This window comes from Artemia franciscana, chromosome 10 (genome assembly GCF_032884065.1).
Source record: "Artemia franciscana chromosome 10, ASM3288406v1, whole genome shotgun sequence".
NCBI classification, from domain to species: domain Eukaryota; kingdom Metazoa; phylum Arthropoda; class Branchiopoda; order Anostraca; family Artemiidae; genus Artemia; species Artemia franciscana.
The window spans coordinates 46,926,094-46,942,522 of record NC_088872.1 but is presented as its reverse complement, the minus strand read 5'-3'; the positions used below and the strand labels follow the sequence as shown (position 1 = coordinate 46,942,522).

The window sequence follows — 16,429 nt, the reverse complement described above, 5'->3', positions numbered from 1 at the left end:
TAATTAAATTATATTCTATTATATATATCAATTATATAAAATATCACTAAGAATTTAATTTTCGAAGATTGTTTGTAGGCAGGATGCATCTATTCTTTATCGGTGGCAAGGCTGTAATGCAGAATATAGGACTATTGATTTAAAAACTTAATTGAAACATAGAGAAAAACTCAGTAAGTTAAAATAAAACATGAGCAGCACTGGTAGAAATAACCTGATCGAATTTTAAACAAGGGTACATTTAGTCCGAAGATTATGGATTCCATATGCCATTTTTTTTGCGTTAAATCAATTTAAGCATAGTAGGTACGAAAAAAAAAAAGTTAATTTCCATTACAGTTGATTATTGAGAAATGCAATCATCTTTTTGGGATGGAATCTCAAATTATTCAAAGAGGTTTCCAGAACCGTTCGTCATGATCCGCTGAAACACTTAGGATGTCTACTACTCAATGAATAGTTCCTCTCTCAGACAGGTTTATCCAATTTAGTATGCCTATGCAGTATATAAACCTCTTCTCGAGTCTCTGTTTCATATCAACGATTCAATCAGTAAGGAGATATTGAGCTGCTCATAGCCCAATGAGACTCATAATACTTCCTTGTTTTGGAGAGGGGAGCCTCAAATCACTTAAAGGATTCAACTTTGTCATCGTATAGTTGAAAAGAAAGTTTTTAAAAGAAAAGTAAAGAGCAAATAAAGTCTGTTTTCCTCCCGGGAAATGTTTGGTTTTGTGTTTCTATACTTACATATTTGGAGAAGAGGAGCACTTTTGCAGAGTCCAAAGATGCATCAAGACTTATTGATATTGTAGGCTGGCTTTTAACCTTGCAAGCCCCGTACACAGCTAACAGATTTTTCTTACGAATATACTTGGTCAAGAAATGAAACAATTTCTTCGTTTCCAACGTACGTTCAAACACAATCTTACATGGAATCGAATTCTCTATAAAGAAAAAAATGGCATTAAGAATTAAAACTAGTCTTTCTATGGGCATTACCCCCCTCATACTACCATTTTGATTAAATCAAAAAGGTGTATGAGATATTTTTTTAATTTACAGCAGATGGAAACAAGACCTGGACCTGCAAAAACGTGTACTGTATAGAAATGACACTATGGAGAATTATATGACTTAAATTCAGATATACTGCAGAAAATTATGTCCTGCAGTCTCTGATCTAAAAGTGCTGAAAAAACTTGTCCCAGTCCTGACTTACCCTTCAATCTTTCATATAGCAAATATGCCGCAACAGACGAGCCACATGAAGAAGTTTTGGGAGCAATGAAGCTACATTTTCGTAACTTGACGACTTTTCAAAAATCCATACAATAAATAAATCCCTTTCAAAAGATTGTGAAATTTAGCCATCTTACTGGGCACAGCGATACTAAAATTCCACTGAAGTGAGGTAAACACCCATAGATCAACACTGTTCAGAACCTCAATAGCACGAGGGGCGAGGGGCTCAAAAGATTAACAGTGAATTTTCATGCCAGGCCTGTTCATTTTCTCAAGGGGGAGTGCATAAAACCATTCAAAGGGGTAGCCATTTAATAGGTATGTACGTGCACTAAACACAGGAGGTTGGAGGATCAAAATGCTTTAATACTAGGGTCTGACGTCTAGAAGAGCACTCTTTATGTCTAAATGCCCAGGGAAGATACTTCCAAACAATCGTAGTGCTAGTTAATACATAAACATACAAGATGATGATTTAAATAAGGAAAACGATCAAAAAGGGGGGTTTTTAAAGGCCAAACGAAAATACTGAAGAAACACAGAAAGCGAATATTTCGAGAGAACAACCACCTCTCTTCTTTAGCACGAAGAAAATGATATAACCAAGGAAAAAGCCAAAATCAAAAAACAAACGCGGAAAGTACAACTAAACCAATAACAAAAAAAAACGCCAACAATTAAAGATAAATAAAATTTAGTAAAAGACCAAAAATTATAAGAATTAAAATCAAATACCTAACAACTAAAAAGTGAGTTATTCGCCAATATCCGCGATTTGTACAAAATCCAAACAAATATGAACTGCCATCAGCGGATACTAACGAGAAATAAAAGAAAAATTTTCATTCACTCAAACAAACGAACCAGCAACTAGATAAATTGGAGAACTAGGTCACCTAATTTCTGATTTGGACCATTGTATTTCCTGCGGATACCCTTTGAGGCATAAGGAGTTGATGACGTATTTGATTATGGGATTGGGGAAGTGGTTCAAGGTTTATTTCAGGGATTATTAAAGAATCGACTTCTCTTTTGAGAAAACCGAAATAAACTCATTTATTCCTTAATCACCTGAATCTTTGTTCAAAGCTAGACCTAAATGTTGGTATTTATAAATTTCAACAGCTTCTCTGTGATGCTGGACAACATCTTTGTCATGCGAAATTGGGTTAGCTTGGTTATATAAAGCAGTATGGTCTTGGATTGTTTAATATGTGTCCTGAGAGGGCAGTCAAAATTTTCTGTTTTTTTTTCCGCTTTTTAAGGATGCTGTTAATAGAGGTGGGGCACATCCAGAGGAAGCAGGAACAGGGAACTTACCAAGAGTAAGTTACCTCCTTAACAAGAGTGATACTATCAAACCAAGCAATTATGCTAATATTTTTTTTGTGCGTTACTTGGGGTTCATTCGTTCCCTATATTACTTTGTAAATGAAAGCGCCCCAGCCAACAAGGTTAACGCTTTTGAAGCGCTCAACGACAATAGCTTTAATATTTAAAGTAGCCAGGTTAGTCACCTAATAGTGCTACTAGAATAGTATGCTACTGGAAGGCTATGCAGCGAAAAAAAAAACTATAATTAGATCTGAGATTGTTCATATTAACACACTAAGTACCACAGTTATTTCAATAAGATTGTCACTCAGATGCTCAAGAGCATATTTTCTGTGACAATATAGGCAACTTCTGTAGGATAAAAATATTTGAAAGGGGAAATATTTATTGCAAAAGAGGAAAGATAAAAAATAGTAGTAGGAGAAAAAATAGGAGAAGCATCAACCCTGCAAGTGGAATAGCAAAAAAATGCTTATGATAAAGAAAATATATAATATAATAGAGAAAATGCAAAAAAAATTGTTTGGGCTATATGCTACCAGAATATTGAGAAAACTTACCATCTTCACATGCGAGAGTCAACTCATCATCTGTTGGCAGCTTCTCTATTATTCTTACCTAAAGGAAAATTAACAACAGTAAAAAAAATTGAAACTAATGATTACTACAGATACTTTTCTTCTTTATTTAAGCTAAGACGTTTCTAAAATACTATCATTGTGATAATTGGGTTTGGTTATAATGATCCAAACTGCAAGGTATGAGGATGCATTATTAGAGGTTTTATTTTAATCCCCCCATTTCAATTGATTTCTAACAATAAAACAAGTATAATCATACCCTTGCCCCACAAAAACACCAAAAATTAGGGTGGGAAATAAGTGTAACATCCAGATTCTAATAGTATGGTAAGTTCAAGGTTTTGTACCTTTAGTATGAAAAATACAACCCGATTTTTTGTCTAACTTTTACAAAGGGAACAGAAATTTAGACCCGAGAGGAAAGCGGCCACAGGGATATTCACAAAGATAATTTCATCAACCACACTGGCCTACAATACCAAAACCTATACCCAATACAATACCAAATATATACAATATCAAATATATACAATACCACAATACCAAATATATACAATATACAATACCAAATATATACAATACAATACAATACCAATACCAATACAATACAATACCAAAATACAATACCAAAAACATAATTAAAGAACTGAAGATCAAGACTTCTCTTTTGAGGCTAAAAAAAATATCAAAAATCAAATGTGTTTTCAATTTTGCTATTATAGATATAAAAATACTAGATAAAGATAGACAAGTAATTCTGAAGAAGCTACGACAAGAGACATAAGAAAGGACTATTTTCATAAATACACTGCAATTGGTCACTTATTCTTTTCAAATGGGTTGAAACGTTCTTTGTTAGTGCATTGTTAGTCAACTATTCTTTAGATTAATAACTGTCAATTGCCTTTGCTTTGATGAATACTTTGTCAGGAGAATAACCACTGTCTTAAGAGCCTCCTTAAAACTAAAGCTGTTTTGTAATAGGACAATCATCATTGTGGTCAATGGCAGAACCAATGATCTGTTGGAAAAACAAGATCCAGGAGCTCATATGGTATTTATGAAGAGGTCAGAAGAGCCAAGAGCTTCATCCCACCAAGTTTCACTACAATCTCTGAACTCTAAGCGTTTTCCAAGATTTCCGGTTTCCCCCTCCAACTCCCCAAAATGTTACCAGATCCGGTCGGGATTTAAAATAAGAGCTTTGAGACACGAGGTCCGTGTCCAGTTATGCCCATAACGTGTCTAGGACATGTGCTTATTCTTTCCACTAAGTTTCATCCCAATCTCTACTGTCTAAGCGTTTTCAAAGATTTCCTGTTTCCCCCTCCAACTCCCCCAATGTCACTGGATCCAGTCGGGATTTAAAATAAGAGCTCTGAGGCACGAGGTCCTTCTAAATATCAAATTTCATTAAGATCTGATCACCTGTTTGTAAGTCAAAAATAACTAATTTTTTCTAATTTTTCCAAATTAGCCTACCGAATTAGGTCCCCCCCTCCCCCAAAGAGAGCAAATCCGGTCCGGCTATGCAATCACGTATCTAGGACTTGTGCTTATCCTTCCCAACACGTTTCATCCCAATCTCTCCACTCTAAGCGTCTCCAAGATTTCCAATCTCCCCAAACCTCCCCCAATGACACTGGATCCGGTCGGGATTTAAAATAAAAGGTCTGAGTTACGAGGTCCTTCTAAACATCAAATTTCATTAAGATTCAATCTCTCATTCATAAGTTAAAAATACCTCATTTTTTCTAATTTTTCCAAATTACCCCCCCCCCCCCCCCAAAGAGCGAAGATCCGTTCCGGTTATGTCAATCACGTATCTAAGACTTGTGCTTATTTTCCCCATCAAGTTCCTTCCCAATCTCTCCACTCTAAGTGTTTTCCAAGATTTCAGGTTTCCCTCTCCAACTCCCCCCCCCCTGTCACCGGGATCGGTCGGGATTTAAAATTAGAGCTCTGAGACATGATATCTTTCTAAATATCGAATTTCATTAAGATCAGATTACCCGTTTGTAAGTTAGAATACCTTGTTTTATCTATTTTTCCAAATTAACTGTCCCAACACTCCCCCCCCCTGGATGATCTGATCGGGGAAATGACTATTTCTAAGTTAATCTGGTCTGGTCCCTAATACGCCTGCCATATTTCATTATCCTAGCTTATCTAGAAGTGCCCAAACTAGCAAAACCAGGACGGACAGACCAACAGAAATTGCAATTACTATATGTCACTTGGTAAAATACCAAGTGCCATAAAAAAAAGAGATACCCTTACCTTATTTTGCACATTGGAGCAAAATTAAGGTCTATATCTTTTGTGCTGTGTTGAGGATTGTGAAATTTTATCCCTGTGTTCGGGCCCAGTGAAACGCCCTTAGAGAGGTCTTTTGGAGAGATGCAACTTAAGCCCACTCAGTAACAGTCACCAGAAGATAGATATGGCCAGTAATGACCATTCTTTAGTAATTTGAAGCTGACACCACTACACAGCAGCAGCTTTGGATAGAGTAATACCTTTCTATCATCATTAGAAATGAGGTCTTTGGGTAAAAGCCCAGTTAGTCCTATTCAATTTTTTTACAAAAGGTAAAGATTTATTCTGCCACATTATCTTGGTGCATTCTGTTGGGGTTGGACTTCTTCTTTTATAAATCTCTCTCTTCAGTCAGTATTGGGGAACTGAAATCGAAATCAGTTTATCTTTACATATTTTTGTCTACACTTATACTTGATGTCAGCAATGGTGTTGACAAATTATACTGCCAAGAAGATCCAACCCTTGTTTATCTTGAAATTAAAATTAAGAAAAAAGACTTACCAACAGAACATTTCTGGAGATATTTGGTTGAGCCAAATTAACAAATCGGAGGTCTTTCCATGCATCAAGGAAACTGAGGGCAGCTTTCAGTTCTTCAAAAGAGCAATTTCTTGCTGTCATAAAGTCCATTTTTTCACCTCAAAAAAGAGAATAGTTTAGTTTAGTAGGTAGAGAGCTTTGCATCTTCATTTCTTATGGCACTTTGTATTTACCAAGTGACATATAGCAGTCACAATTTCTGTTGGTCTGTTTGCCCTGGTTTTGCTAGTTTGAGCACTTCCAGATAAGCTAGGACAATGAAATTTGGCAGGTGTATCAGGGACCTAACTGGATCCGGTTTGGGGAGGGGGGTAATTTGTAACTCAGACCCCCTATTTTAAACCCCGACTAGATCAAATGTCATTGGGGGGGGGGGGAGGGGCAGGAAATCTTGGAAAACGCTTAGAATGAAAAGATTGGGATGAAACTTGGTGGGAAGAATAAGCAAAAATCCTAGATACATAATTGACATAACCGGACCGGGTCTGCTCTCTTTAGGGGAGTTGGGGAGGGGGACCTAATTCAGTAATTCTGAAAAATTTGAAAAATGAGGTATATTTAACTTGCAAATGGGTGATTGGATCTTAGTTAAATTTAATACTTAGAAGGACCTTGTGTCTCAGAGCTCTTATTTTAAATCCTGACCAAATTGGATTACACTGAAGGGACTTGGAGCAGGAAACTGGAAATCTTGGGAAACACTTAAGAGTGGAGAGATTGTGATGATACTTGGTGGGAAGAATAAGCACAAGTCCTAGATACATGATTGACATAACCAGACCAGATTGGCTCTCTTTGGGGGAGTTGGGGGGGGACCAGTGAAATTGAGAGGGAGTTGGAGGGGAAATCGGAAATCTTTGAAAATGCTTAGAGTGTAGAGATTGGAGTAAAACTTGGTGGGAAAAATAAGCACATGTCCTAGATACATTATTGACATAACCAAACAAGATCTACTCTTTTCGGCGGAGTTGGGGGGGGGGGTATTTGCTAGTTTGGGAAATTCCATATAAGCTAGGACAATGAAAGTTAGCAGGCATATCAGAGACCAGATTAGATTAAATTAGAAATAGTCTTTTCCCTAATTTGACCATCTGGGGGGGGGGGGGGCAGGCAAACAAGATAGTTGAGAACAATTTTATTTTCCAATAAAACAAATGACTATTCTTCTAAAGTATAGCTTGTAGTCTAGGGGTACGATTCTTGATAAGGGGTTGAGAGGTGTCAGGCTTGAATCCCAGACTGCCATACCCAAATTTTTACATGAAGAAGATCCAAAACCAGTTACATGATCAATATAGCAGTCACTGAAAGTTGGCAGGCATATCAGAGACCAGATTAGATTAAATTAGAAATAGTCTCTTCCCTAATTTGACCATCTGGGGGGGGGGAGGAGCAGGCAAACAAGATAGTTGAGAACAATTTTATTTTCCTATAAAACAAATGACTATTCTTCTAAAGTATAGCTTGTAGTCTAGGGGTATGATTCTTGATAAGGGGTTGAAAGGTGCCAGGTTTGAATCCCAGATTACCATACCCAAATTTTTACATGAAGAAGATCTAAAACTAGATACATGATCAATATAGCAGTCACTGAAAGTTGGCAGGCATATCAGGGACCTGATCAGATTAAATTAGAAATAGTTGCTTCCCCAATTTGACCATCTGGGAGAGGAGTGGAAGGATGGTTAATTCAGAAACATTAGAAAAAATGAGGTATTTTTAACTTACAAACAGGTTATTGGATCTTAAAGAAATTTGATATTTAGAAGGACCTCATGTCTCATAGCTCTTATGTTAAAACCTGACCGGATTGGGTGACATTGGGGGGAGTTGGAGGGTAAACCAGAAATCTTGGAAAATGCTTAGAGTGGAGAGATCGTAATGAAACTTGGTCAGAAGAAGCTCTTGGCTCTTGGCCTTTCAGAATCTTGTCACAAGTTCCATATGAGCTCTGGTGCCATTTATGCATAATGACAAATTCAAAAATGGGAAATGTAATCCAGATAGTCTAACAAGGTACTCTACTATCATTAGTACCAACAGCTAATCACAACACCAAGCCACATAAGGTTAGCACAGCTGTGAACACTCCTTTTCCATCCCAATCCATTCAAAGCCTCCCTTTTTAATCACTCTTAGGAAGTTACCAGTTCACTTAAATCTTACTTTATTACTACCTCCCACCCCAACCAAGGACAACCTGCTTTCCATTTAGCCCTTGAATAGCCAAAGAGGCCAACTTTCCAATGATGATAGTGTTTACCTCACTAGAGTAATACCTCAAAATGTTTCCACACTACAGTTTTTAGACACATATTTTAAACTTTTTGTTACTAGCCTAGGCTATGGGCTGTTGTGTGCAATTTTGGCCTCTTCAAGGGTTAAAAAGGGAATTTGCCCCAGAAGCAATTATTGAATTTGGAAAGAGCATAAAAAAGGCTTTAAAGTATCCAATATGTTCTTAGCGAAGTTGTGTGGTGTAATATTTATATTAATAGACTATTCAGATAGCTAAGAAACATACTTACCTTTACAGTCAAAATTTCATCCTGAACCCAAATGTAACATTCATTTGCATCAGAAATGAACCTATATACAAGGAGTGTTTTTAATTAAGGTATGTTTGAATGTAAGTACACAACAAAAGATTATTTCAAAAGTGAATTTATTTTCAGAAACATACTTTACTCTATTTTTTGACGTAGTTACCAAGTTTTTAATACACTTGCCATACCTCTCAATTGATCTTAAAGTAAAATGTTGATAAGAACTTGCTGCTACCTCTAATAACCAAGAGTTCATTGCTGTTTTTATGTCATTGTCATTTTTTTTCATGGTTCCCACTAAGGTGACAACTGGTTCAACTGGAAACAAAACATGGATTGTGCATATCACACCATGAAGGCAACAGAACATGGAATGGAAACACATACACTCCCTAGAAAATTTGAAGGACAAACATCCTCTCTCCCAGCACAAAACCATGGCATTGGTGCTTGGGAATCGACACGGTGTTTTTTTGGTTGATTTCATGCAACAGAGGAACCACTAACAATGCAGAAGCATGCTGCTTAACCCTTAGAAAGCTCCACAGGGTCAATAAAAAAAAAAAAAAAAAAAAAAAAAAAAAAACAGTTTTGGCTAGGAGGTTTTAGATCACCCACAATACAGTCCTGATCTTGCACCAAGTGATTACTATCTGTTTCTCTACCCTAAAGCAACACCTAAGTGGCAAACATTACAATGATAACAACAATGTAAAAACAGAAGTGAATTCCTGGTTAGCAGAACAGGCAGCATGATTTTATACAGAGCTTACTTTAAAATTAGTTGAGAGGTATGATAAATGTTAAAATAAACTTGGCATCTATGTTTTTAAATAGAGTAAAGTATGTACTTTTTGAAAATAAATTAACTTTTTGAAAATAATAATTTGTTGTGTATCTGTGATCAAACAGACCTTAATTAAAAAACATGCCTTGTATATACCAATTCAGAATATATAATTGCACATTAGAAGGGGCAGGAGTAAAGTTCATTCCATATCAAATGAATGTTAAATTTGGATTCAGGATGCAATTACAACTATAGAGGTAAGTTTAAAGTTTATTCCCAGCCCTCTAATGTGCAAAAATATACCCTGAATTGGCATAGATAGCAGTAGGGGTAAAGTTCATTTCAGATGCAAATGAGTGTTAAATTTGGATTCAGGATGCAATTCTGACTATAGAGGTAAGTTTGTTTCTTAGATATCTGAATAATCTGTTAAAATAAACATTTCCTATTGTATGGGTATGTATAGGCTGTTACCTTAAATTGCATTTGCCAGCAAGATAAGGTGGTAGATCCTCCTGTAGGTTCTTGCTGGTGGTGAGTGATGTAATTATGTTGGCTCAGCTTCCCAGTCCAGCCTCCACTCAGCCCTCTCCCAGTCCCTGTTGACTCCAGCCTTGAAGGAGTGGGGAGTCTCAGCTTGGATGGTAGACTTGGATAGGCTATTCCAGAGGGGGACCACCCAAAGGGAAAAGAAGCCAGATCATTCCCTTCTCCAACATCCAGGCAGGTGAAGCTTCAGACTGTGACCTTTGAAAGTGGTTAACCACTAAACTGATACCAAAGATGTATCAGGTGATAGGTGTAATCCTAGGACATAAGCTCTACATAATGATACATATTAACAAATCAATTCTTACTTCATAATATGCAGAATAATCATAGGTAACACATTTTGTATAGGGAGAACCTTTATCTTCACTTTTTTCCTTGCATTTCTATTTTTTCTAGGTTACCACATTTCTAAATTTTTGTGTCTATTCTTTAAGTCTTATACTAATGGTGTTTAATTTTTATTTTAAAATGGAGAAAAAGCTTGTCAAATCTATGCATATTTTTCAGAAATTTGTGAAAAAAAAATGAGGATAAAGGTTCTCTCCTATGCAAAGTGTGTTAACTATGACTATTCTACATATCATGAAGTAAGAATTGTTTTCTTAACATGTTTCCTTATGTGGAGCTTATGTCTCAGGATTATACCATGTGTTCATCTTAGGCCTATGTCTAGCAAGGTAGGTTAATTGAAAAAACTGCTATAGACCTGTCATGTAGGCAAATTTTGGGGCCCTCTAGAGGGAGAAAGAGTGGAGGTAGGTACTTTAAAATAGCTTCCTGGGACATACTTTAGCCAGTAGACCCATCCCCAAAAGCTTCAATTTCCTAACCTAACCCCTTTCCAAGATAGGAGCAAGAAGTCACTAAGCTAGAATTTTACTGGGGTTTCAGTTAGGAAAAATGAAACATTTAATAGTGAATCCAGGGCCAAAAATATACTCTGAGAAGGTATTGCCAAGCTTCCATATTAACCCTCTTCTGTTTCTGACTATTCTGATTCTGACTTGGACATCTTAGGAATGTGCCAACTTGACAGGTCTATAGGCCTAGTTTCTTTTCTGTCTGCCTTTAGTCCTGAAAATGCAATTCCTGTTGTTAGAGTAGAATTTTAAGCCATATCAGTAAGTTGTTTCTAAATACAGGAAATGTATTTACAGATCTTTGAAACCTCATAAATCAAGATTGAGGAGTCGTAAAGCTGAAAACTGTTTTCTTGTAGGCTACTCCATTTAAGCAGGAGATCTGTTTTGCAAGGTTTCATTTTCATAACACAAACATTTTTTTAAGAATTACTACCTCCTAGAGGGAGAAGGAGTACAGGTATGTGCTTCAAAATACCTTCCCAAGATTTAGGTTAGGCTACTAGCCTATAGTCTATAAACCCATCCCTGAAAGTATCATTTCCCTTACCTTACCCCTTTCCAATGTAGCAAAATATAGTCAAACTAGAATTTCACCTCACTACATAGCCTAGATGCTTTCAAATAGGTTAGAAAAGTCCAATTTATTAGTTAGGCTAGCCTAAAACTAGGGTAAAGAAAAAGCTTCAGAGCTTGACCTGACTCTAGACGTACACTAATAGAAATTCAACTGTATTGATCCTACATCAATAAAAATCTAAAAAAAAACTAAACTTTTATGGTGAATATAAATGCACATTTTACTTACAGGATTTCTTTACCTTGCATCCATGTCACATTTCTTTCAAAATTCATATATCTGTTGGTCGTTGCCAGCTGATAGTCGGCTTGAAAAATTGGCTGCTAATTGCAAAATCTCACATGAAGTTTTGCAGAATGTAGCATCTATTCTCTCCTCTATATCTACTACTCTTTTTACTTTCTACATCATAAATAGAAATAGACAAGAATGGGGCTTTTCCTTCTCAACACCCCGCTCTTTACGCTAAAGTTTTTTACTGTTTTAAAATGTAGTGTTAAGAGAAAGAGTCAAACTTTAGCGTAAAGAGCGGGACGTTGAGAAGGAAAAGCCCCTTTCATATACGGAGTAATTTCTGTTCGTTTTAAGTTTTAATGTCGCTCCTTACTTTCATTTAAAAAAAACTTGTTTTTTTTATTTAATTCATACAGAGATGCAGTTAAAACTGATCTGGTAATTAGATTTTTCTTTCATAATGGTTAATTCTAAAGGTTAGATGAAAACATTTCAAACAGTGTAGCCTAAAAAATAATTAAGCTTTTAGCTCATTAATCCTTTTTCCTCCTACGGCCCACTTTTTACGATCATTGGACTTGAAAATCGCAGATTAATGTAATGCCTACTACAAAGGCTCACATTGAACAATTCACATAAAATTTCCCATGCTAATACCTACTAGGCCTTTGAGTAACAACCTACCTGTAGATAACGCCATAGAATTGATGTTGTTAAGAATGTCAAAAAACTGGCCAAAGTTTTTCGGTAAAATTATAGCAGTTAATATAACTGACTTACCAATAAAGTAAACATACCACTCGATGCCTTTTTTATGCTCTTTGCGAATATAATAATTGCTTCTGCCTTAAATTCAAATTTAAGCACTATTTGAGCTCTTAAAAATGACAAATTTTTAAAAAGTTATGAGAGTTCATATAAGTGACTTACCAATAAAGTGAACATACCACTCGATCCCTTTTTTTATGTCCTTTAAGAATATAATAGTCGCTTCTACCGCAAATTTAAATTTAATGAGCTCTTAAAAATTAAAGAATTTTCAATTAAAGTATGATTTATCGTTCGTTTTTCACAAATACGAACTACGTTTTCTCAGCGCCATCTTTTCGAAAAAATAATGCTATATTTTCTCAGTGCTAAAATTATTTATAATAGGGTTAGTTTAGGTTAGGTTAAAAAGTGCTTAAATTTGAATTTACGGTAGAAGCGATTATTATATTCGTAAAGAACATAAAAAAAGGCATCAAGTGGTATATTCACTTTATTGGTAAGCCAATTATATGAACCGCTATAATTTTACCAGATTTTCAAAGTTGGGTATAAGACTTACTGTAATGTAACTCCTCACATGTAAGGCTTCTGTACAGTGTGGTTGTATAAGCTTCGAGGGGGGGGCTCATTGCATTGAAAATGAAAAGTTCTGGTGCTCTTTTCAAAAGTCAAAGTAATCAGACGGCAACTAGCCCCCCACCTCACATCCTATTTTCACCAAACGCATCTCGTAGGAATTTGGTATTGCTATTTGTTCAAAAATAGTCCACAGATCAATGACAGGTCTTCAGGGTTGAAGCAACCCCCGTAAGTCTGGGGGTAAAGGTTGTAAGTTATACCCCGGGGGAATATGAAGTTTTTATGGAAGGAGTGGTCAGGCTCATTTGATCGAAAATACCAAGTTCTTGTTCCCTTTTAAGAGTCAAAAGTGATGGAGGGCAACTCACACCCCACATCCTTGACATCCTCTTTTCCCCAAACGCAACCGGTCGAAATTGTGAGATGGCCATTTTGTTCAAAACAGTCCAAAGGGCATATAATAATGCTTTCAGGGTGGACACAACCCCCCGGAGCCTAGGGGCAAGTGTTGTCAGTTACACCCAGGGGCAAATAAGGTTTTTATGGAACGGGTGGCCGTATAAACTTTGGAAGTGATGGGGCTCATTTGCTTAGAAGCCGGAAGTTCTGCTGCCCCTTTTAAGAGTCAAAACTGAATGGAGGGCAACCTGCCAACCCCAAAGCCTATCATTCCCCCAAAAAATCCGATCATTATTTTGGGACAGCTGTTTTGTTCAGCATTGTTGAAGGTCCAGTAATTATATCTTTGGGGAAATCAACCTACCCACAGTCTTCAAGACAAGACTTGTAAGTTAAGCAATTGGTTCATTGTTTACATATAGTATATGATATTGAAAAAGGTAAGCATGTTTCAAATTTACTTTCTTAAAAGACGAAGGGCATTCAAGTATTCGAATGGTATTCGAAAGGTTGACGGTATTACGTTGAAACTTCCAGGGTGTGTTGAAGGAGATGTTGAAGAAACCAAAGTTGCTATGCGCGTACTGTTAATAATGCTACTACAACTATTGCTACTACGCAGGGTAGAAGCGTTAAGGCGTAGCTTTCAAGGAATATTTAGGCGGAACTAATCAAAAAAATAAATTATGAGCAAGTTCGATGAGCAAGATGTTGAACTAAAAACGAACTAAAAGCAAGTATATTTTCAAAAAGGTGACAGAGCAATATTTCAAGAACGGCTTACATTATTAAGTTAGACCTTTAAGTGTAAGTTGTGGCGGATTTTTAACTAGTGAGAATTCACTATGTGTATAGTATTGTATTAGTACTACCACTACAGTTACTGTAACTACTAACGCTAAAGGTACTGAGGTAAAATTTCAGGGAGTTTAGGGGGAGTTTCAGTTAAACGAAAAAAGTATATACATCCAAGTTTTCAAAAGGGCATATGAGCAATATTATAGGCAGCGCTGCTCAATAATGCCTAGAAATATCATTGAATTTTTTAAAGGAGCTGATCCAACTGGAAACTAAAAGCTCTAACGCCCTATCTAAGAGTCAAAAGAGATTGGAGGGAAGAGATTGCGTTCCTTTTCCGTACACATCCAGTCAAAATTCTAAATTTTGAGACAGCCGTATTCAACACCAAACGGTCGTTTGGTGTTTGGTGTATTCAAGACCTAACGGCCACAACGGCCGTTGTTCAGCACAGCAGAATGGTTTAGTAACTATGTCACTAGGGATATTGGGTGTATCAACCTCCCAAAATTATGCAATTGGCCGATTATGCTTTAAAACTAGATGCTGCTTTAAAACTATATCAAAAAGGCACTGTGCTTATGGTTGCCTCTAAGACATCTCAGCATTATATCGAGTGCGTCTGGGGGTATTAAGTTGAACCTTTCGAGGCTGCTACTATTACTACTTCTGATCTTACAATTTAAATACATTAAAAGAATCTAAGTGTATCCAGGTCGTAAAAGAGCATAGATGAATTTTCTGGGAATGATAATGAGTTTTATTTTTCAAATCAACTTTAGGAGGCATAAAATTAAATTAAACAATACAATTTGTGTCATGATTAAAAATTGTTGAAAAAGTTTCTTCAACATACAAATAGCAAGCCAAACTGGATACTTATAGAAAAAAAAACCAATAGATATTTTTTTTTTGCCACGAAAAAGACTTTTTCAATAAAGAACGAACAGGAATTAATTTAAAAAACTGTTTCCACAAAGTAAGGTTTTCAAATAAAGTAAAAAGCTCCATCAACCCAAAAATGATCAGAAATAAAGCCAAATAATCTTCCAAGCGTAAAACTACCACAAATCACTATTAATAAATAAATGAAACTCAAATGAAAGAAATTACAATAAATAGCCATAAAACGTAAAACGTAAAAACATAAAACGAGGAAAAATTAACACGAGTTGGGCTTACAACCCTCATGCCTTCTCAAGACCAGAACACAATTTGCACTTTACTGAAAAAAAAAACATTTTTGATGTTATCACTTTTTGTCATTAATAAATAAAAAATTATTAAATTTTAAGGAATGACTCTTAGTATATGTATACTTATCTGACAATCCATGGTCATACTTTTTTTCTTCAGTAAAGTTTTTTTTTAGAAAACATTCCGGAATTATAGGAAGAAACAAATTTTGTGGCAGCAAACTCAGTCCTTAGATTGGCGATCTATGATTAAAAAAAGATACACCATCAAACCAGATAAAAATGGTTATTAGAGTTCTAAAAATCACTTTGATCTTTTATTAAAAATATATCGCACTAAAATAACCTTTGTTTTCTTTAACGGCCTTAATTAAAGAAACATAATATAAACTGACATCCATTTTAAGTAAGTTTAAACGTTTGTTATTATGAAAACTTAATAACAGCTTAATTAGCGTGGAAACCAGCCGAGTGGTTAGCACTCTAAACTTGAAATCCTTTGTCCGTGAGGACAGGGATTCGACCCCTGGTGTCGCTGGTTATTTGGTTTAGAATGGGGGTCTGTGGTATGACTCTTTAAGATCAGCCAGAATCGACCCAGCTCTAAATGAGTACCTGTAGAGATCTGGAGAGGTTAACAGGAAGCGTGTGTGAAAGCACAGGATGGCTGGCCTCAAACTCCCCATTCCACTTCCTGGCTGAAGGACCATGAAACGGAGATCAGCACCGTCGGTAGGGACTGTGAATAAGCATATATTTCGGGGGCGATACCTAGCACGGGGATACCCTAGAGGGCCTATGGTAGGCGCGCCACTTTGCCTGGGTAGGGAATTTAAAGCACTGAACTCTATAGGCAAGTGTGTATTCTCCTGATGAGCCCTTGTGTTGGGTGGTCGCCTTTGAACTATTTGTTTGATTCAGAGTTTTAAATATTCGGCTTGTGATGACTTATACTTACTCACGACACGACTGCCTGTCCATGGATTATTCTTTGCGGTTTAATGTGTATGGCTAAGCTGTTTGACCTAAGTAGTTTGATGGATGAGAAGGGTTAAGGCCTCGTTCAAGTACTTATCTATATTAATTATTAAAGTAGGAAAA

The 16,429-nt window shown here is 36.2% G+C and overlaps 1 protein-coding gene across 3 annotated transcripts in view; it reads right to left on the bottom strand.

Moving 5' to 3' along the window:
- LOC136032276 (uncharacterized) overlaps window positions 1–11,657 on the bottom strand; it is a 65,760-nt gene extending 54,103 nt beyond the window's left edge. The window contains exons 1-4 of one of the 3 annotated variants that reach the window (XM_065712538.1): window positions 11,580–11,657; window positions 5,985–6,121; window positions 3,141–3,198; window positions 751–947 (exon numbers count right to left, since the gene is read on the bottom strand). In XM_065712538.1, coding sequence (XP_065568610.1) covers window positions 751–947; window positions 3,141–3,198; window positions 5,985–6,113 — 384 coding nt within the window. In that variant the 5' untranslated portion in view covers window positions 6,114–6,121; window positions 11,580–11,657. Of the gene's footprint in view, window positions 1–750; window positions 948–3,140; window positions 3,199–5,984; window positions 6,122–8,551; window positions 8,571–11,579 lie in introns of those variants that run through there. The other 2 variants (XM_065712536.1, XM_065712539.1) reach the window with 2 other exon arrangements.
- Between the last annotated feature and the right edge of the window lie 4,772 nt (window positions 11,658–16,429).